Below are 23,340 nucleotides of genomic sequence, written 5' to 3' on the forward strand. Positions count from 1 at the left end.
TCGGAGGTTGCGAGATGACAGCCAGACCCTGTCCCCAACCTGGTAAGAAGGCGCAGGCAGGCGTCTGCGGTCAGCATGGAGTCTGTACCCATCATTAGCATGTCGCAAAGCCTCCTGGACTTGTGCCCAAGTGGAACGAAGACCACGGAGATGCTCCTCTAACGCAGGAATACTCTGCGGAACAAACGAGTCAGCCAACATGGAAGGTTGGAAACCATAATTCGCCATAAACGGGGACAATCAGGAATCAGAATTCAAGGCACTGTTGTGAGCAAACTCTGCCCACAGTAATAGGTCTGACCAGTTGTTATGATGGTCAGAAATATACTAACATAGGAATTGCTCCAAGGACTGATTGCCTCGTTCTCCCCCATTAGACTGCGGGTGATACGCAGAGGACAAAGCAAGCTGAATTCCCAACTGTGCACAAAAGGCTCGCCAGAACCGGGACACAAACTGACTACCCCTGTCACAGAAAATCACCTTGGGTGGCCCATGTAAGCGAAAGATCTCCCGAGCAAAAATGGAAGCAGGTTCCTTAGAAGTGGGCAACTTCTTAAGTGGAATACAATGACACATCTTTGAGAACCGGTCAACCACCATAAGGATAACTGTGTTGCTCTGGGAGTTGGGTAACTCCACAATGAAATCCATAGACAGGTGGCTCCAGGGCCTCTCTCCAGTGGGTATGGGTTGTAGAAGGCCCACTGGAAGGTGTTGTGGAGTCTTATGCCCCGTACACACGGTCGGACATTGATCGGACATTCCGACAACAAAAGCCTAGGATTTTTTCCGACGGATGTTGGCTCAAACTTGTCTTGCATACATACGGTCACACAAAGTTGTCGGAAAATCTGATCATTCTGAACGCGGTGACGTAAAACACGTACGTCGGGACTATAAACGGGGCAGTGACCAATAGCTTTCATCTCTTTATTTATTCTGAGCATGCGTGGCACTTTGTCCGTCGGATTTGTGTACACACGATCTGAATTTCCGGCAACGGATTTTGTTGTCGGAAAATTTTATAGCCTGCTCTCAAACTTTGTGTTTTGGAAAATCCGATGGAAAATGTGTGATGGAGCCTACACACGGTCGGAATTTCGGACAACATGGTCCTATCACACATTTTCCGTCGGAAAATCCGACCGTGTGTACGGGGCATTACTCTGAGCACACACAGAACAGGCAGCTACAAAGGCAGTTACATCAGCACGTAGACTAGGCCACCAGAACTGTTGGGAAATGGCTCAAAAGAGTTTATTCTTCCCAGGGTGGCCAGCAGCCTTGAGAGATAGTAAGTCTGGAGCACGGCAGTACGGAGACTCTCTGGGACAAAGCAACGATCACAAGGTTTCTTAGGAGGAGCATGGACCTGAGCAGCAAGAATTTTGTCATCCAAAGGACAAAGAAGTGAGACTGGTGCGAACTGTAGCCAGAATACGATCAGGAGGAATCACAGGAACCGGAACCGACTCCAACTGGGAAGTGGAGGAAAATTGTCGTGACAAGGCGTCAGCCCTTACATTCTTAGTACCGGGTAAGAATGAGACAATGTAATTGAAACTTGACAAGAAAAGAGCCCATTGCACCCTTCTGGGAGAGAGGCGTTTAGCCTCAGACAAGAATGTGAGGTTCTTATGGTCAGTAAGAATGAGAACTGGCACAGTGGTACCTTCAAGGAGATGTCTCCATTCTTTTAGGGCTAAAATGATCGCCAAAAGAAAAATGAGGGGAATAACTGCGCTACGGTGAAATACATAAACAATAACAATTATAGCCGCGATTCATCTATGTAACACAAACACAGTGAAATTAAATGAGAAAAAAGGGGGGGTTGAATCGCGCTAAAACAGATTGGTGATCATACACATCATCACCAAACCAAATATTTAAAACTAAGTGAAGAGTTCCCCTTTAGTGTATACATAATATGCAAAACACATGTCAAATGAATAATCAATCCAAAAATAAAATGTTCAAAGTGATAATTAAAAGTCTATGTATAAAAAATAAATCACCCAAGTGATATAAAAGTATCTTAAAAAAGTTCCAAAAAACATAAATTCTTGCTGTGAGAAGAAAAAAACGTGCTTGCTCCACCACCGTGAAATCAGACTGGCCGCTTACCAGAAACTCATGATCCCCCGTTACAGAGGATCAGAGAAAGCTGTTTGTTAATACTGCTTCGAACCATGACCAATGGATCAGAGACCTTATACCGAGATGGGACATCAAAGACTGCAGGTCACATGTTAGTAGACAAGAGTCACATCATCCAGGGGCCCCTAGATGATGTGACTCTATCACGAAACGTTGCGTAGGGCAGAGCGACGTGTTCTCGTCACCTCCCATTGCTAGTGTTGTTTCCAGTAGGACGGGCTATCTGTGAGCTTCTGGCCGGCACTCCAGACTACACTACATGCCTACTATTGTCTACTAACATGTGAGTTTAACCTTTTACTTATCCAATAAAGTCAATGATTTTACAATATATGGAGCCTTTTTTTCCTTCTATGACCATATCTGCAATGCTGTGGGCTGATGTCTGAGTACCTGTCAGTGTGAACACATTTAGCCTGACCCTGCAGTCTTTGATGTCCCATCTCGGTATAAGGTCTCTGATCCATTGGTCGTGGTTCGAAGCAGTATTAACATACAGCTTTCTCTGATCCTCTGTAACAGGGGATCATGAGTTTCTGGTAGGCGGCCAGTCTGATTTCACAGTGGTGGAGCAAGCACGTTTTTTTCTTCTCACAGCAAGAATTTATGTTTTTTGGAACTTTTTTAAGATACTTTTAAATTACTTGGGTGATTTATTTTTTATACATGGACTTTTTATTATCACTTTGAACATTTTATTTTTGGATTGATTATTCATTTGACATGTGTTTTGTATATTATGTATACACTAAAGGGGAACTCTTCACTTAGTTCTAAATATTTGGTTTGGTGATGATGTGTATGATCACCAATCTGTTTTAGCGTGGTTCAACCCCCCCTTTTTTCTCTTAAAATGATCGCCAACAGCTCTCTGTCACCAAACTCATAATTGCACTCCGCAGGTGACAATTTCTTGGAAAAGTAGCCACAAGGATGCATAGCGCTCTCAGAGGTAGGACATTGAGACAGAAGGGTGCCAACACCAGTCTCAGAAGCATCAACCTCAAGGATAAAAGGTAACGTAGGATGAGGATGTGCCAACACAGGAGCAGAAACAAAGGCAGCCTTGAGACTCTCAAAGGCCTTAATGGACTCCGGAGACCAACTCTGTGGGTTAACGTCCTTTCTGGTCATATTAGTCAGGGGCTTGACCAGAGACTAGAAGTTACGAATAAACTTCCGATAATAGTTGGCAAAGCCCAGGAAACGCTGCAGAGGACGTAAACCCACGGGTCGGGGCCACTGTAGAACTGCCGAAAGTTTCTCTGGGTCCATCGAAAAACCAGCAGAGGAAATGACATTTGGAATTTAACCTGTTCATGATGGAACTCGCACTTCTCCAATTTACAATAGAGATTGATCTGTCAGTTTCTGAAGCGCATGACAGACATCTGTGTGGTGGCTCTCCAGGGACTTGGAAAATATGAGGATATCATCGAGATAAACCACCACACATGACTGCAACAAATCTTGGAGGACATCGGTAATAAATTCCTGGGAAACTGCCCGGGCATTACAAAGGCCAAAAGGCATTACGAGGTACTCATAATGACCTGTTCTGGTATTAAATGCAGTTTTCCACTTGTTGCCCTCCTTAATCCTCACGGGATTGTATGCCCCTCTCAAATCAAGCTTCGTGAAAACCATTGCTCCCTTGAGGCAGTCAAATAACTCTGTAATCAACGGAATCGGATAGGCATTCTTAATCGTGAAACGATTGAGACCCCTATAATCAATACAAGGTGTCATGAGAGGGTTTACCCGTTGGTGGCGCTATCGGTCTCTTGGATCGCAGTACCAGTGTCCACCAGCGGGTGTCTTCCAACACCTGGGGCCTGCAGTAAGAGGTCTCTCCTGCTGGTGGCACTGTTGCATCCCTGGGCCGTAGTACCGGTGTCCACCAGCGGTTGCACTCCGGCAGTGTGGAGCAAACAGCACACACTGCGCTCAGTTGTGACATGAGGTCAATTACCACAGCCTTATAAATACCCGGCAAGCCCTCATAGGCTTGCCTTGGTATCTTTCTCCCTGCGCCCTGACCTTGCTGCCTGTATCCTGATTGTGAACCTGTTTCTGTCCTGCTCTGCTCTGATCCGATCCCTATCCCAAGCCCATCCTGTTCTTGTCCCTCCTGATTCCCTTGGATCCCTGCCCTGCAGCTTAACCATCCATCCTCTCCCTGTCCTGCTGTTTTCCTGTCCTTGTCCATCTGCTGACCTCCCTGTGTATGACCTTGGCCTGGCTTTGTTTACGATTCCGGTATCTCCATTTACTTGTATATATTGTTGTTTGTAGTGGGTTTGTTGTGTTGGTTTTGCACTGTTTATATTCCTTTTACTTGTCACTTGTTTAATAAACACCATTATTTCACTTACATGTGTTTCTGGTCTCCTCTGTGCAGTCCACACGGTCTGGTCAATTAGATCCTCTGACAGTATACCAAGGCCATCCCTGACCAGACGTGGCTGCATTGAGGAAACCATCCTGGTTTGTCGGGTCTGCTAATATGGATTTCGATGAAATCATTTATTATTCTCTGCTAGCAGAAGAGGATGGTGAATATTGTCGCCAGATTTTAAAAGAGTGGACTAGTGACCAGCTGTCTTTTGAAGATGTTCAGCCCCTGATCCAGTTATGTGCAAAACCAACCCTGTCATGCATTCCCGAGGGAAGTGATGATTTTTCGCCCCCCTTCAATTATGGCCAATTTGAATCCCTGGTTTGGTTGTTAGAGCATGATCCAGCCTATTTTATGGAACATTATTCCTCTTGTTCACAAGTGTTGTCTAATTGCATTCAGTCGGTGCAATCCTTGATTAGTCAGGCTGTGTGTGAATCAGCGTTTGTTCAACCTGTGCTGCAGGCATGGTCAGATCTCCTGTCTTTAGCTAAGCCACAATATTCCAGCCCTGCCATTAATCATCTGCCTTCCCAAAAATCTATCTCCCCGTCGCCTATGGCAACCTCAGCTACAGCCCAGTTTAATCAGCCCCCTACCAATTACTACCACCCAGTCTCCAAGTGTCGCACCTATCCTGCCTTCAATCCACCTGTCTCTTCTCCTCCACCTGTAACAGTCCCACAAAACCCTTTTCTAGCTACAGTTCCTTGGTCTTCCTTCGATCCAGCTACTTTCTTTTCTTATAGCCCTGCACCTACATACAAAACTGCACGGGCTAAATCAAAAAAGAAACAAAAATTCTTCCCGACCCACACCATCTTGCCAGTAACCCAACCTGCTCCTGCTACCCAGTCTGATGTCCCAGTGCCTTCCAGCCGGACGTCTCGGTGCCTGCCTTCCAGCCGGACGTCTCGGGGCCTGCCTTCCAGCCGGACGTCTCGGTGCCTGCCACCCAGCCTGACGTTCCAGTGCCTGCCACCCAGCCTGACGTGCCAGTGCCTGCCACCCAGCCTGACGTTCCAGTGCCTGCCACCAAGCCTGACGTTCCAGTGCCTGCCACCCAGCCTGACGTTTCAGTGCCTGCCACCCAGCCTGACGTTCCAGTGCCTGCCACCCAGCCTGACGATCCCGTGCCTGCCACTCAGCCTGACGATCCCGTGCCTGCCACTCAGCCTGACGATCCCGTGCCTGCCACTCAGCCTGACGATCCCGTGCCTGCCACTCAGCCTGACGATCCCGTGCCTGCCACTCAGCCTGACGATCCCGTGCCTGCCACTCAGCCTGACGATCCAGTGCCTGCCACTCAGCCTGACGATCCAGTGCCTGCCACTCAGCCTGACGATCCAGTGCCTGCCACTCAGTCTGACGCTTCAGTGACTACTGTCCAGTCCGATGTACCTATTGTCCAGCCTGGTATGCCAGCACCTGCTGTTCTGCCCGATGTGCCAGCGCCTGTCTTTGCTGTCCAGCCTGAAGTTCCAGCACCTGCTGCCCGGTCTGATGTTTCGGTACCCACTTTCCGGTCTGATGTGCCCATCCTCCAGCTTGATATCCTGGTACCTGTCTTCCAGCCTGATGTCGTGATGTTGGTTTCGGTGCCCGTGTCTCAGCCTGAAGTTTCGGTGCCCGTGTTTCAGCCTGGAGTTTCGGTGCCCGTGTCTCAGCCTGCTGAATCGGTGCCTGTTACCCAGTCTGTTGAATCGGTGCCCGTTACCCGGTCTGCTGATCCGGTGCCCGTTACCCAGTCTGCTAAACCGAAGTCCGTCACTTTGCCTGCCAAGCCAGTACCCGTTATCCGGTTTGCCGAACCAGTGCCCGGTGTCCAGCTCGCTGAGTCGGGGCCTATTACCCAGCCCACTGGGCCGGGGTCCGTTACCCAGCTTGCTGAGCCGGTGCCTGTAAATCCGGCCTGCCCTTATGGTACTCGCTGTTCAGCCTAATGCTCCAGAGACTGCTGCCCAGCTCGAAGTGCCCATGCCCGCTGCCCAGCCTGATGTGCCTGCTGCCCAGCTCGAAGTGCCCGCTGCCCAGCTTGGTGTTTTCCTGCCCGCTGTCATCTCGGATGTGCCCGCTGTCATCTCGGATGTGCCCGCTGTCTTCTCAGACGTACCCACTGTCCAGTTTGATGTACCCGATGCCCGGCCTGATGTGCCCTCATCTGTTCGGTTGGAGGCCATGAACTTTGGACAATCGCACCTTGTTGGAGCGTCCGGAGGCCGCTCCTTTAGGGGGGGTACTGTCATGAAAGGGTTTACCCGTTGGTGGTGCTATCGGCCTCTTGGATCGCAGTACCAGTGTCCACCAGCGGGTGTCTTCCAACACCTGGGACCTGCAGTAAGAGGTCTCTCCTGCTGGTGGCACTGTTGCATCCCTGGGCCATAGTACCGGTGTCCACCAGCGGGTGCACTCCAGCAGTGTGGAGCAAACAGCACACACTGCGCTCAGCTGTGACATGAGGTCAATTACTAGAGCCTTATAAATACCCGGCAAGCCCTCATAGGCTTGCCTTGGTATCTTTCTCCCTGCGCCCTGACCTTGCTGCCTGTATCCTGATTGTGAACCTGTTTCTGTCCTGCTCTGCTCTGATCCGATCCCTATCCCAAGCCCATCCTGTTCTTGTCCCTCCTGATTCCCTTGGATCCCTGCCCTGCAGCTTAAACATCCATCCTCTCCCTGTCCTGCTGGTTTCCCGTCCTTGCCCATCTGCTGACCTCCCTGTGTATGACCTTGGCCTGGCTTTGTTTACGATTCCGGTATCTCCATTTACTTGTATATATTGTTGTTTGTAGTGGGTTTGTTGTGTTGGTTTTGCACTGTTTATATTCCTTTTACTTGTCACTTGTTTAATAAACACCATTATTTCACTTACATGTGTTTCTGGTCTCCTCTGTGCAGTCCACACGGTCTGGTCAATTAGATCCTCTGACACAAGGTCTTAGTTCACCACTCTTCTTCTTCACAAAGAAGAAACCAGCACCAGCAGGAGACGAGGATTCGTGGATGAAACCTCAAGAAAGTGCGTCTGCAACATACTGCTCCATGGCCTTATCCTCCAAGACCGACAAAGGGTAAACCCGGCCAGGAGGGGGTATGGCACCAGGTTGAAGGTCAATGCACAATCATACGGCTGGTGTGGAGGCAAACCTACCAGCTTGGCCTTTGTCAAAAACATTGCTAAAATCACGGTACAGGGAGGAGAGTGAAGAGGTGCACAGGACCTTGGCTACCTTCTGGAAGCATGTCTCACTGCATTGTGGTGACCAGGAGAGAACCTCAGCACGGAGTCAATCAAAAGAGGGGTTGTGCCAATAACCAATAACCAGCAGAAACTTAGGTGAGGAAATAACTTGGAATTGGATTATCTCATGGTGAAGAGCCCCTACGGCCATGGACAATGGAACCGTCTCATGAGTCACATGCGCAGGCTGTAGAGGTCTCCCGTCAAGAGCCTCAATGGCAAGTGGAGTGTCACGCAGCTGCAGCGGAATCGAGTGCTTCGATACAAAGGCAGCCCCAGAGTCGATTAGAGACTATATCTCAACGGACGACTCGGCCCAAGAAAAGGGTGACCGAAACCAGGGGCTTATCCTTCTGGATAACTGGGGATGAAACAACGCCACCTAAGGTCTGTCTGTGACAGGACCTCAAGGTTCGGGCATTCCCTGGACGGGTAGGACAAGACTTCAAAAAGTGACCTGCCTGGCCACAATTAAGGCACAATCTCTCTCTCATCCTCAGAGGTACGCATGAAACCCAAGTGCATGGGTTCACCTTCACTGACTGACTCGGTACCAGGAGGCATGGGAGATGAGGGAAGCACGGGTGGGACTGCAAAGCTCGGAGAAAAACATACAGGAGGCTTCCGCAAGCGCTACTTAAAAGAGAGTCTTTCTCTGAGTCTGGAGTCAATGAGGATGGCAGACGTGATCAACTTCTCCAGCTCAGTGGGTATATCTTGGGCTGCTATCTCATCCTTGATGGTATCTGAGAGACCATGAGAAAAAGCAGCCACGAGGGCCTCATTGTTCCATGCAACCTATGCTGCCACAGTACGGAATTCAATAGCGTAGTCGGCAACAGTTCTTGTACTCTTTTCGATGGACATGAGGCACTTGGCAGCAGAAGCGGAGAGTGCGGCAACGTCAAATACCCTTTTAAACGAAGCCACAAACTCAGGGTAGCTCAAGACAACAGGTTTTTGCGTCTCCCATAGAGGGTTTGCCCAGGCCAAGGCTCTCTCAGAAAGCAAAGATATCACAAAACCTACTTTGCTTCTGTCCGTGGGAAACGCCTGGGGCAGCATCTCAAAGTATATCTCAACCTGGTTGAGAAACCCTCTGCATTGGACTGGATCACCCCCAAATCGCTGGGAAAGCGGAGCAGAACCAGACATACCTCTTATAGGTACGTAGTGCACGTAGGTCTGCGAGTGCACGTAGTTCTGCGAGTGGTCTGCGAGTGCACGTAGTTCTGCGAGTGCACGTAGGTCTGCACGTAGGTCTGCTAGTGCACGTAGGTGTGTGAGTGCACATATTTCTGCGAGTGCATGTAGTTCTGCGAGTGCAGGTAGTTCTGCAAGTGGCCTGTGAGTGCACGTAAGTCTGCGAGTGCACGTAGGTCTGCGAGTGGTCTGCGAGTGCACGTAGTTCTGCGAGTGCACGTAGTTCTGCGAGTGCACGTAGTGCTGCGAGTACCTGTGTATTGTCTTGTTGAGTACTTGTGTATTGTCTTGTTGAGTACCTGTGTATTGTCTTGTTGAGTATTAGTGTCAGGAAGCTAGTTGTTAGGTAATTTGGACAGGCTATAATCCCCAATTCTCATTAAATTTATTAGGTACGATGCTCGGTGGGTGTGGAGAGGCGACTTGTTGTACATCTTGCGGCATGTATGCGTTCCTTGATCATCCGATCGAGGGTAAATATTTCTGTGCAAAATGTGAGCGCATTGTTTCCCTGGAAGCCCAGTATCGAAGTCCCTCGATACTAAAGGAGAGCCAGGAACGTACACGGTAGGTGCCGGCAGGGGCCAGCACAGAGGCAGGTGAAGACAAAGAGGTGCAGTCACTAGCAAAGAGTAGATGGGTGACAATCAGGAAGGGTAGAGGGGGAAATGCCAGGGAGGCCAATCCAGGACTGGAGCATCCCAGTAAGTACGCTCCATTGAGTGACATTGGTGAAACCAGTCAGGGACCAGCACTGCTGGAGCTGAGGGACTCTCCTAGCTGCCAGGGGAAGAACTCCTCCAGTGAGAGTGGGGGGGGAGCGAAGGGAAAGGAAAGACAGATTCTGGTGGTAGGGGACTCAATTCTTAGACGGACAAAGAGGCCAATCTGTAACAAAGACCTGAAGCACCGAACAGTATGTTGTCTACCGGGCGCTCGGGTTCGGCACATCACGGATCTGGTGGACAGATTACTGGGAGGGGCTGGGGAAGACCCAGCTGTCATGGTGCACGTTGGCACCAATGACAAAGTCAGAGGCAGATGGAGTGTCCTAAAGAATGATTTTAGGGACTTAGGAGCTAAATTGAGGAAAAGGACCTCCAAGGTAGTATTCTCATGAATATTACCAGTACCTCGAGCCACACCAGAAAAGCAGAGGGAGATTAGGGAAGTAAACAAGTGGCTGAAGAGCTGGTGTAGTAAGGAGGGGTTTGGGTTCCTGGAGGACTGGGCGGACTTCTCAGTCAATAACCGGTACTATAGAAGGGATGGACTGCACCTAAATGAGGAGGGTGCAGATCAGCTGGGAATGGCCAAAAAGTTAGAGGGGTTTTTAAACTAGGCAATGGGTGGGGGGGTCCAGAGGTAGAGATAGTCAGCGCAGAACATATTCCAGAGGGTAGTATTAGGGGCATTAGTGGTAGGTTGACCAAAGCACATAAACCCAGGGTAAGTATAGTAGCAAGTCCTAATTGCAATCTCGGAACACCCAATAAGAGGATAATATGCGACCGGTCTAAACTACGTGGCATGTTCACCAATGCCAGGAGCCTGGCGGACAAGATGGGTGAACTAGAGATACTGTTGTACGAGGAGGATTTGGATTTTGTGGGAATTTCAGAGACCTGGTTCAACAGCTCTCATGATTGGCTGGCAAACATTCAAGGGTATACCCTTTATCGCAAGGATAGAGAGGGTAAAAAAGGGGAGGGGTATGCCTATATATCAAGAATAATGTACAAGTAAATGAGAGATGACATCACTAAGGGAGCTAGGGAGAAGGTGGAATCCTTATGGGTAGAGCTCCAAAGGGAAGAAGTTAAGGGGAAAATAATACTGAGAGTATGCTATAGGCCCCCTAACCTGAGGGAGGAAGGGGGGACAGATCTATCACAATTTGGATTAGCAGCAAGGATGGTTAGTGCTATCATAATGGGAGATTTTAACTATCCAGACATAGACTGGGCGGAGGGAACCACGCATTCATCTAAGACTCGCCAGTTCCTTAATGTCTTGCAGGACAATTTTATGGGTCAGATGGTAGACACACCAACTAGAAATAAAGCGTTACTGGATTTACTGATTACCAACAATACAGACCTGATCACGGATGTGGAAATACAGGGCGATTTAGGTAACAGCGATCACAGGTCAATTGGCTTCAGTAAATAATCACACAAATAGGAAACATAAGGGGAATACAAAGACACTGAATTTCAAAAGAGTCAACTTCCCTAAACTACGAACCCTGCTAGAAGGCATAATCTGGGATAAAATATTAGGAACAAAGAACACGGAGGAGAGATGAGTTTGCTTTAAGAGCATATTAGATAAGGGCATTAGCCAATGCATCCCATTGGGTAATAAATGTAAAAGAGCGAACAAATGTAAAAATGCATATAAAAGCAAAGGAGAAGGCATTCAAAAAATACTAGGTTGAGGAATCATCAGCATTCAGACTTTATAAAGAATGCAACAAGAAATGTAAGGGTGCAATAAGGACGGCTAAGATAGAACATGAAAGACACATAGCGTAGGAGAGCAAAAAAAAAATCCCATAAAAAAAATTCTTTAAGTATGTAAACAGTAAAAAAGGGAGGACAGAGCATATTGGCCCCATAAAGAATGAGGAAGGACATCTGGTTACAAAGGATGGGGCGAAGGTATTGAATTTATTCTTCTCCTCAGTCTTCACAAGGAAATCGGGGGGGCTTCAGTAACCAAAACTGCAGTATTTATCTTTATGACACATCACAGGAAGCACCTCCATGGTTAACAGAGGACAAAATTAAAATTAGACTTGGGAAACTTAACATTAATAAATCACCGGGACCAGATGGCTTGCACCCGAGGGTACTTAAGGAACTCAGTCAAGTAATTGATTGAGTAATCACTACACACAGAATCAGGCCCTGACCCCTTCAAACTTGGCAAACAGATGATACTAGAAGTCTGAAAAAATGTAGTTGTGCTCATGAGCGCCAGTGGCGTAAGACTGATGCCGCGTACACACAGTCGGACTTTCTGTCCTACTTGGTCCAGCACACTTTCTGACGGACTTTGTCCGCCAGGTGCGCCGGACTTTAAAACGGACGGACTTGCCCACACACGACCGGACTTTGCGGCGGGCTAAGTCCACCCGTTTTTCCGACGGACTTTCGCCGGAGTTACGGCGGACTTTCAGAATGAACGGACTAGCCCACATACGGACAAGTCCGTTCATTTTGAACATGACTCAGGTGCGACGGGACTAGAAAAGGATGTCAATCTTGCCGCTTTTATCGGCGAGATTGACACCTTGTGAGCCCCGTCGCGGGTCATACCAGGCCCTTAGGTCTGGTATGGATTATAAAGGGAACCCCCCTACGCCAGAAAAACGGCGTGGGGTCCCTCCTAAAATCCATACCAGACCCCGATCCGAGCATGCAGCCTGGCCGGTCAGGAAAGGGGGTGGGGACGAGCGAGCGCCCCCCCCCTCCTGAACCGTACCAGGCCGCATGCCCTCAACATGGGGGGGTGCTTTGGGGGAGGGGGGAGCCCTGCGGGGCCCCCCCACCCCAAAGCACCTTGTCCCCATGTTGATGAGGACAAGGGCCTCTTCCCGACAACCCTGGCCGTTGGTTGTCGGGGTCTGCGGGCGGGGGGCTTATCGGAATCCGGGAGCCCCCTATAATAAGAGGGCCCCCAGATCCCGGCCCCCCACCCTATGTGAATGAGTATGGGGTACATGGTACCCCTATCCATTCACCTAGGGAAAAAGTGTAAATAATAAAACACTACACAGGTTTTTAAAATATTTTATTAAACAGCTCTGGGGGGGGGGATCTTCCTCCGGCTTCGGGGGTCTTCTTCCGGCTTCGGGGGTCCCTCCGGTTCATCTTCTCCCGGCGTCTGGTTGGTTCTTCTCCGCTCTCTTCTCCCGGTGTTCCAGTTCTTCGGCCGGCTCCTCCGCTGTCTTCAGGTAGCTCTCTTGCCAGCAGAGGTCCGGACTTCTGGGCTTCTGGTCTTCTCTTCTCTTCTCCAGATGTTGACACAACGCTCTCTCCGGCTGGACTGCTCTCTGAGGGCTGCGTTGTGACTTATATAGGCAGAGACCCCGCCCCCTTTTGATGTCACAGTCCCTGGGCATGCTGGGACTGTGACGTTTTAGGGGGCATGGTCACTGGGTGATGTTGACCACGCCCCCTAAAACGTCACAGTCCCAGCATGGGACTCTAACCCACATCTTCAATCTCCCTCTCTTCTGGCATCTTCCCCAACTCTCTAAAACATGCACTTGTCAGACCCATACTTAAAGTGTAAGTAAATCCCCCTATCGGTTTCAGCCAAGGAAGCTGCCATCTTTGCCTCTGTTTATTCTACGATTGCCATGATGCTGCACATGTGATGAGTTATGACACCAGCCATTGGATGGTTTGACAGTTTGAGAGCACAACCAATGGGAGTGTTACATTTCCGGCACGTGCCGAAAATTAAACTGTTTTATGGATGGGTTTACTTCCGCTTTAAAAAGCCCTCACTGGACCCATCCAATCTTAACAACCTACGCCCCATCTCCTTGCTCCCCTTCTTATCCAAACTCCTCGAGCGTCTGGTCTACAACCGACTGAGCGTCCACCTCGCTGATAATAGCCTTCTTGATCCCCTTCAGTCTGGATTTCGTCCTCAACACTCCACTGAAACTGCTCAGCTTAAAACTAACAAAAGGTCTACTTATATAGTATAGAGTAATAACTCCACGACTTTGGTCTCCGTGACTATACTCTTCGCTGGTTCTCTTCCTACTTATCCAACCGCACCTTTAGTATTTCCTACAACTCTACTTCCTCTTCTCCTCTTCCTTTCTCAGTTGGGGTCCCCCAAGGTTCTGTTCTTGGACCTCTCCTATTTTCAATCTACACCTCCTCCCTGGGTCAGCTGATAGCATCACATGGCTTTCAATACCACCTCTATTCTGACGACACCCAAATCTATTTCTCTACCCCTCAGCTTACTCCCTCTGTCTCCTCACGTATCACTAATTTACTATCAGATATATCAGTCTGGATGTCACACCACTTCCTCAAACCAAATTTATCCAAAACCGAACTTATAAGTTTTCCTCCCCCATATGCCTCTTCCCCTGATCTCTCGGTCAAAATCGATGGCACAAGTATAAGCCCATCCCCACATGCCAAGGTTCTAGGTGTAGTCCTGGACTCTGAACTTTCCTTCAAGCACCACGTCCAATCACTTGCCAAATCCTGCCGCCTCAACCTCCGCAAAATCTCCAAAATACGCCCCTTTCTAACCAATGACACAACAAAGCTCTTAATTCACTCGCTGGTCATCTCTCGCCTCGTCTACTGCAACTCCCTTCTCATTGGTTTGCCTCTACATAGTCTATCACCTCTTCAATCCATCATGAACGCTGCTGCCAGACTCATCCACCTTACCAATCGCTCTGTCTCTGCTACCCCTCTCTGTCAATCCCTCCACTGGCTTCCGGTCAGCCAAAGAATTACGTTCAAAATACTAACAACTATGTATAAATCCATCCACAATTTAGCCCCCAGCTACATCGCTAGCCTAATCTCTAAATACCAACCTACTCATTGTCTTCGTTCCTCTCAAGACCTTCTGCTCTCTAGCTCCCTCATCACCTCCTCCCATGCTCGCCTCCAGGACTTTTCCAAAGCCTCTCTAATCCTATGGAATGCCTTACCCTAATCTGTCCGCTTATCTCCTACTCTATTAGCTTTTAGACGATCCCTGAAAACCCTTCTCTTCAGAGAAGCCTACCCTACCCACACCTAACAACTTTTTTAAATTTTCTCCATCAGCTCACCCCCCACAGTTATTACCTTTTGTTTCCACTTGACCCTCCCCTCTAGATTGTAAGCTCTAACGAGCAGGGCCATCTGATTCCTCCCATATGGATTTGTATTGTAAGTGTACTGTCTGCCCTCATGTTGTAAAGCGCTGTGCGAACTGTTGGCGCTATATAAATCCTGTTTATTAATAATAATAATAATAATTTCCAGACCATTGTTCCTAATTTTTACTGACAGTCTACTGACTGGAATGGTACCAGCTGATTGGAGAAAAGCCAATGTAGCACCAATATTTAAAAAGGGCCCAAAATACATCCCTGGGAATAACAGACCGTTAGCCTAACATCAATAGTATGTAAACTCTTGGAGGGGATGATAATGGACTATATGCAAGATTTTAGTAATGAGAACGGTATCATTAGCAGTAATCAGTGTGGATTCATGAAGAATCATTCTTGCCAAACCAATCTATTAACCTTCTATGAGGAGGTGGGTTGCCATCTAGATAAAGGAAGGCCAGTAGACGTGGTGTATCTGGATTTTGAAAAAGCATTTGACACAGTTCCCCATAAACGTTTACTGTACAAAATAAGGTCCGTTGGCATGGACCATAGGATGAGTACATGGATTGAAAACTGGCTACAAGGGCGAGTTCAGAGGGCGGTGATAAATGGGGAGTACTCGGAATGGTCAGGGGTGGGTAGTGGGGTCCCCCAGGGTTCTGTGCTGGGACCAATCCTATTTAATTTGTTCATAAACGACCTGGAGGATCGGGTAAACAGTTCAATCTCAGTATTTCTCAATCTCGATACTTAGCTAAGCAGGGCATTAACTTCTGCGCAGGATGTGGAAACCTTGCAAAAAGATCTGAACAAATTAATGGGATGGGCACCTACATGGCAAATGAGGTTCAATGTAGAAAAATCTAAAATAATGCATTTGGGTGGCAAAAATGTGAATGCAATCTATACACTAGGGGAGAACCTCTGGGGAATCTAGGATGGAAAAGGACCTGGGGGTTCTAGTAGATGATAGGCTCAGCAATGGCATGCAATGCCAAGCTGTTGCTAACAATGCAAATAGAATATTGGCATGCATTAAAAAGGGGATCAACTCCAGAGATAAAAGGATAATTCTCCCGCTCTACAGGACTCTGGTCCGGCTGCATCTAGAGTATGCTGTCCAGTTCTGGGCACCAGTCCTCAGGAAGGATGTACTGCAAATGGAGCGAGTACAAAGAAGGGCAACAAAGCTAATAAAGGGTCTGGAGGATATTAGTTAAAAATATTAGTTAAAGGTTGCAAGCACTGAACTTATTCTCTCTGGAGAAGAGACGCTTGAGGGGGGATATGATTTCAATATACAAATAACATACTGGTCACCCCACAATAGGGATAAAACTTTTTCGCAGAAGGGAGTTTTACAAGACTCATGGCCACTCATTAAAATTAGAAGAAAAGAGGTTTAGCCTTAAATTACGTAGAGGGTTCTTTACTGTAAGAGTGGCAAGGATGTGGAATTCCCTTCCACAGGCGGTGGTCTCAGCGGGGGTCATTGATAGTTTCAAGAAACTATTAGATAAGCACCTGAACGACCGCAACATACAGGGATATACAATGTAATACTGACATATAATCACACACATAGGTTGGACTTGATAGACTTGTGTCTTTTTTCAACCTCACCAACTATGTAACTATGTAAGAGGTAATACACGAGGTGGGTGCCTGCACAGAGACTGGAGCAGCAGCAGGGTCAGCCTGCAACATAGGTTGTATCGGGGCGGCCACAGTGGAAGATTCCAGGTGAGCCGTGCGACTCCAGTGATCCAGTTCATCCAATCTGGAAAAAATATTACCAACAAGTGGATTGACTGCGTCTTCTGAATTCATGGCCTTCGCCTACTGTCAGAAACCATGAAATCAGGCCGAGACAGAAGTACAGTTAAATCACACTTGTTTAATAATACAAGTAAAAAGAACAAACATAGTCAAATCATAGCCAAAGTTCAGTAACCGGAACGGATAGTCAGCCAAGCCAGAAGTCAGGGATCAATGTAGTAGAACAGCAAGCAGGATCTGGAGCAAGAAGGGATATCAGCAAAGCAAGTCTTGAACAGGATCGCAGGAGATTCTGTGATGTTGACCAAGGCGAAGGCAGAAATCCTCTGGACTGGACGGATTAAGTGGGCAGGACTGATGAGCAGGATATCATCAACAGCTGAGTAACTGTAGGAGTCCAGGGCTTACTATGCATGCACCAGTGGTGCGTTGCCACAAGAGGAAATCTGTGCCAACTGAGCATGCGCCAAAGACGCCTCACCCACACCTGCGCAGAAGACTTGATGGAAGAGGGCGGGAAAATACCCAGGAGGCGCGCAGGAAGCGACATCAACCTGATGGAAAAAGGCGGGAAAATCCCCAGGAGGTGCACAGGAAGTGACCTCAAACTTCCATATATAAGCCCAGCCCAGACACTGCCAAATTGCTGGATTATCTTTAGTCCCCCCTTGTTCCTGTGCTAGTGTGTGATCTGTCTGAACCTGTTGTCACCTGGAAACCTGTTTGACTACTCTTGCCTTTGACCTCGGATTTGTACCTTAACCATTCTACTTCTTTGCCCCTTTTGTACTCAGCTGCCAGATTGGAACCAACCCCGGCTTGGATCTCAACCATTCTTCTTCTGATTAACCCTTTTATGCTTTGTTGTCCAACTGGACTTGACCTCGGCTCGGATCCCGGACTAAGGCTTGCACGGTGCTCCACACCCTTGGCACCCCTGCCACTCGGTGTCCCCACCAAGTTTCTGTCTCCATCTCCAGAGGCTTTAAGGGCCCGAGGTGCAAGGGAGGCCTCCCCACTACTTCAGTCTCACATCAGGTATGTGGCCCTTGTGACAGTAACTGTAGAGAGATAGGAGCTGGCAATTAGCCAACATCTGAGCGGCCAGCTCAGAGAAGGAATGGCTGAGCCCAGCCCTAACAGCCTTTCTTCTGGCGACTCGACCATGCAACCCATCTTTCTTCAAGTGCCTCCTTATTGTGCATTTTAAAACAGCCACACGACATGTTTTCAGAGAGTGCTGTATTTCACCTGAATTTATTTGTGGGTTTTTCTTTGCATCCCGAACTATTTTCCTGGCAGTTGTGGCTGAAAATTTAGTTGGTCTACCTGACCGTGGTTTGGTTTCAACAGAACCCCTCATTTTCCACTTCTTGAGTTTGAACACTGCTGATTGGAATTCTCAATTCCTTGGATATCTTTTTATATCCCTTTCCTGTTTTATACAGTTCAACTAACTTTTCCTGCAGATCCTTTGACAATTCTTTTGCTTACTCCATGACTCAGAATCCAGAAACGTCAGTGCAGCACTGGATGAAAGATGCAAGGGTCGGTCAGGAGTCCAGAAACTCATTGACCTTTTATACACACACACTAATTACAAGCAAACAGATCACAGGTGAGGATGGTTACCTTCAATAGCCATTCAAACCCCTTTGTGTCAACTTGTGTGCATATTATCAGGCCAAAATCACCAGGGTATGTAAACTTGTGATCAAGGTCATTTGGGTAGTTTCTGTTGTGATTATGATTTAAAAAGAGTAAACACAGTTGATTGATAATAAATGGCTTCAGCCAAACACTAACCATGAATGAAATGTTTTGTGTTATCATTCATATTCTCTGAAAAATGGCCAAGAAATCATCAATTCTGCCAGGGTATGTAAACTTATGAGCACAACTGTATTACTTACACTGAATACTGATGACGAGGCATTTATTGCCTCTAGTGACTACTGATGACCAGGCATTTAATACTTCTTCTGTACTGAAGAATGCCCTTTTCTGTTCCAGCATGACTGTGCCATTGTGCAAAAATCTAAGTCCATAAAGACATGGTTTGGCGAGTTTGGTGTGGAGGACCTAGAGTGGTCTACGCAGAGCCATGACCTCAGTGTATTTTTTTGGCCAATTTATAGGAGCTAGTACATTCAGACTGTAAATGCGTGGCCGATCTTCATTTCCTTTTATAGGGCCCACATGTCATTGAAGATTATTCCTTTCTATCAAATGGAGCTTCCAAAAAGGTTAACTGAAGTTCTCCTTTATTTATTTTGTACATAAAGTTACCACAATGGCAGCTTCTACAGCATCACTTACCTAATTCCACACTGACATAGTGTACTTCATCATCTAGGTGGAAGCAGTGAGCAGCAGTCAGAATGAAGTTTTTGGTAACGATGGATCCTTTACAGTTCTCCATGTGTCCCGGCCTCTGGAAGGATAAAATGGTCAGAGTGAGCAACCTCCTAAAATACCTGCTTATTGCTCTGTGTCTCGTGTTTTTTTTTTTTTTAAATTATCAGGGTTTGTCCAACTATGCTTCTTTATTGCTATATATTTGAATTTTCAGTGTCGAACAAATAGGCACAATTGTTTTTGGCATGGGAGCTTTATCCGATGCAATTCAAAGTAGTATTAAACTTCCAGGTCTTTTTAGTTTAACAAACTGAGAACAATAAAATAAACATTCCCCAGTAGACGATTTGTTAAAAATTTTACCCCAGCACTTGCAGTTTACAGCTTTCAATGCTGTTGGCTCGTTCTTTCTCAGTGCTACTTCCCTGAACTTTTGGTCCGCACAGGAAAGAGTTAATAGTGGACAGTGCAGTCTCCAGACAGTCTGCTAGCTTTGAGAAGGAAGGGGCGAAGAGCATGGGAGGAAAAGTCACTATCTCCACCTTGTCCGATCAGAAAATGCCTTGTATTCATTATCAAAAATAATATGACATTCATATACATACTTACATTGTGACAAGCTGGACCGATGTAACTATACAATAAAGGCAGGGGCAGACTGTGTTGGGGGGCAGGGAGGCAATTGCCCCCTGGGCCGTTCTGATGCCCTGTAAAAAGGCTGCACTGCTTCTACCAGAAAATGAAAACAAAACACTGCACAAGGATCACAGGAAGGAATTGGGAGGAGAGCCGGCCAGATCACGCAATGAGAGGATCTCCCACTGTGACACTGCTTGGAGCTGAAATGCCAGCTGCTGTCAAACAAAGCCCCCCTCCTGCACCGGCTCCTATGATAGACAGCACACTGGTAGAATGCTGGGAAATTGAGCTAATGTGAGGTCTATCATAGGAGCTGGTTCATGAGGCGGGACTTTGACAGCAGCCGATGATTCAGCTCCAAGTGGTGTCTCTATGTGTGATCTGGCTGGCTCTTCTCCCGATTCCTCCCTTTGATCCCGTGCAGTCTTTTCATCTTCCCTCATCTTCATTTTACGTAAGTATTTTTTTTTTTCTTCATTGATGGGCACTGATAAGGCTGCACTGATGGGCACTGATGAGGCTGCACTGATGGGCACTGATGAGGCTGCACTGATTGGACTGCACTGATTGGACAGCACTGATGAGGCTGCACTAATGGGACAGCACTGATGAGGCTGCACTAATGCGACAGCACTGATGAGGCTGCACTAATGCGACAGCACTGATTTCTTTATCGTACATCACGGGACACAGAGCACCATAATAATGACTATGTGGAGTTATACGCTTACTTTTAGGTGATTGGACACTGGCAACCAATAGTAAGATGGTTCCTCCCATATAACCCCTCCCACACCAGAAGTGTCTTGAAGGTGATGGTCACGGATAGTGAAGCTCTTCTAAGAATGTCCCACTGAGGATGTTATAATCGGATCCATTCGGATGGCTTACTAAGCTAAAGTGGATGGTACCCGAACCTCGGCTCAAGAACGAGGTGTTGCTTGTAATGTGTCCTATTTAGGCGCTGGACCCTTGTTAAAAGTTGGTATTTCTGGTCTTTTTTGCCCAAGAAAACCACAAAGGGTGCTTTACAGGTCCAGGGGTGTGGACCCCAAATATATGGGGGACCCGGTCCCTGAAGGTCCTTAGAGGTGCTACCCACCGTGATGGGGGAAGATTGGGCCTGGCAAGACAGGCCCTGCTGCATGGGATGTGAGTACTCCCCTTTGGGGTTCTTATATATATACACAGATATGTATTTCCCCCTTTTGTTTTTTAAAAGATTTGCCAGAGTAGCTTTGATTCGGTGTCCGGGGTTACAGAGACCGGTTGGCGCGCATTTTTTAAATTTGGCGTGCGCGCTGCGTGTCCACCGCGCGCGCCGCCATGTGAGTGCGCCGCTGCAGTCCACGTCGCGGCGCCGCGTGCGTCAGGACGACGCGGGCGCCGTGCGGTGGGCGGGTCGCCGGCCGCTGATCCGCGCACTCGCTTCCATGCTAAGGCTTTTTAAGCATGGAGCTCCTAGCGTGCGCATGGAGGAGGCAGAGCGAACGGTGGGCACGTGAGTCGGATGGTCTTGGACACTACGGTGACAAGTTTAAGACTTGTAATTTGTGGGGAGTACTCCTTGGTTATTTCTCGTGTGTAAGCTATGTCTTCCAAAAAACGAGGAACAGGGAACAAGGCAAACCCAGGGGTAAGAGTCCCTCCGCAAAAAGTAGGAGACCAACCCCATATTGGTGCAGCCTCAGTTTCTACTGAAGGACCTGTGGTTTCTGACCTGCCTGAGCCATTGCACTTGTCAGGCATAGTAGCCACTACCAATGTACCTGCCTCGGCTTACGTTACAAAGGATGATTTGGCATCTGCCTTAGCGGGTCTTGAAGGCAAAATAGCTGGCATGATTGCCTCTGTAACACAGGGGGGAAGGAAGCGTAATAGATCTCCCTCCCCCGAGCCTAGGCCAAGTGGTGAGTCACTAGAGCCCCAGGACTCTTATAGCCAGATGGGTCCAGGTAACCTGGAACCAGAATGGGCAGGGGATCCAGAGGAGGTGGTCATGAAGGACCAGGAGGTAGGAGAGGCTGATGATTCCTCGGCTGAGGATTCTGGCTCTGAAGAGCCAATTTCAGCCTCCCATTGCCAGAAATTGTTCTAATGGAGATGGTACGAATTGGGTTTAAATTACCCCCGGTTCAGGAGTCTGCACTCTCCTGTTCCACTCTGGGATCTTTGTGACATAGACAAATTTCCCAAGCCTTTCCCTTGCATCCATTACTAGAGCAGGTGATTTATGCGGACTGGGAGCATCCTGACAGAATATACTTACCTCCCAAAAGGTTTTCTATTTTATACCCTATGGAGGAAAAGTTCAGGAAGAAATGGAGCACTCCTTTGGTAGACGCTGCCATATCTTCTGTAAATAAAAATTTAACCTGTCCAGTGGATAATGCCCAGGTTTTCAAGGATCCAGCTGATAAGAAGCTAGAGTCCTTATTAAAGGTCTCCTTCTCGGTTGCCAGTGCAGCGGTTCAGCCTGCTGTTGCAGCCATTGGGATTTGTCAATCCCTAAAGGATCGCTTTAAGAGGTTAGTGAAGAACATACCTTGCCAGGAGGAATCTGCTGAGGAACTATCAGAGATCCCTCATGCCTTGTGTTTTGCGGTTGATGCTTTAAAGGACTCAATCCAACAAATGTCTCGTTTTGCGTTACTATCAGTTCATATGCGCAGAGTATTGTGGCTAAAGAACTGGTCTGCTGAGACGCCCTGTAAAAGGCTACTTGCTGCGTTTCCATTTCATGGAGAGCGCCTGTTTGGTGAAGGTCTAGATAAATATATCCAAAAGATCTCTGGAGGAAAGAGTGCTCTGCTTCCTATTAAAAAGAAGGGGAAGCAGCCTTCTTACAAAATTCCTAATCCCCCAGGGCCTGGTGCCTCTTCCCCTAGGCGGTATCGACGGCCTCAGCCGTCTGGGTTTAAAAGACCTCAGGGTCAGAAAAAAAACCCTGGACCCAAAAGCCATCCAAGCCCAACTCCAAATCTACCTTGTGAAGGAGCGCCCCCGCTCTCACGGGTGGGGGGGCAAGCTTCGGCTTTTTGGGGAGGCCTGGGAAGAACTGGTTCAAGACAGATGGGTCATTTCCACTGTAAAATACAGTTACAAAATAGAGTTCCGGGAGTTTTCCCCGAACCGCTTTCTACACTCAAGGGTTCCGGCGGATCCAGAGAAAAGAAGATGTTTATTCCTAGCTTTACACCATCTGCTGTTGCAGGGAGTAATTGTGGAGGTCCCGCACGAGGAAAGATTCAAAGGGTTTTACTCAAACCTATTCACCGTGCCGAAACCAAATGGGGAAGTAAGACCCATTTTGGACCTCAAGGCTCTCAACTTCTTTGTAGACGTCCGATCCTTCCGTATGGAATCGGTTCGTTCAGTTAAAAGGTCCCTGAGAAAGGGGGACTATCTGGCATCCATAGATATCAAGGACGCGTACCTTCATGTGCTGATCTTCGGTCCTCACCAAAGGTTCTTACGCTTCGCTGTAGAGGGCAGTCATTTCCAGTTTGTGGCACTGCCCTTCAGTCTTGCCACGGCTCCCAGGGTCTTCACAAAGATTCTGGCCCCAGTGTTGGCTTCCCTAAGATCTCTAGGGGTTTCCATAATAGGATACCTGGACGATCTACTTCTAAGGGAATGCTCTCACCCTATGCTAGTTCTAAACATATCAAGAACAGTACGGGT

The 23,340-nt window shown here is 47.9% G+C and overlaps 1 protein-coding gene across 2 annotated transcripts in view; it reads right to left on the reverse strand.

Moving 5' to 3' along the window:
* The window catches only part of LOC141107598 (complement factor B-like), a 190,012-nt gene that overhangs the window by 67,755 nt on the left and 98,917 nt on the right, over window positions 1–23,340 (reverse strand). For both annotated transcript variants that reach the window (XM_073598449.1, XM_073598448.1), the window contains exon 12: window positions 18,979–19,093. In XM_073598449.1, coding sequence (XP_073454550.1) covers window positions 18,979–19,093 — 115 coding nt within the window. The remainder of the gene's footprint in view (window positions 1–18,978; window positions 19,094–23,340) is intronic.

This window comes from Aquarana catesbeiana, linkage group LG09, assembly GCF_042186555.1.
Source record: "Aquarana catesbeiana isolate 2022-GZ linkage group LG09, ASM4218655v1, whole genome shotgun sequence".
Taxonomy (NCBI): Eukaryota; Metazoa; Chordata; class Amphibia; order Anura; family Ranidae; genus Aquarana; species Aquarana catesbeiana.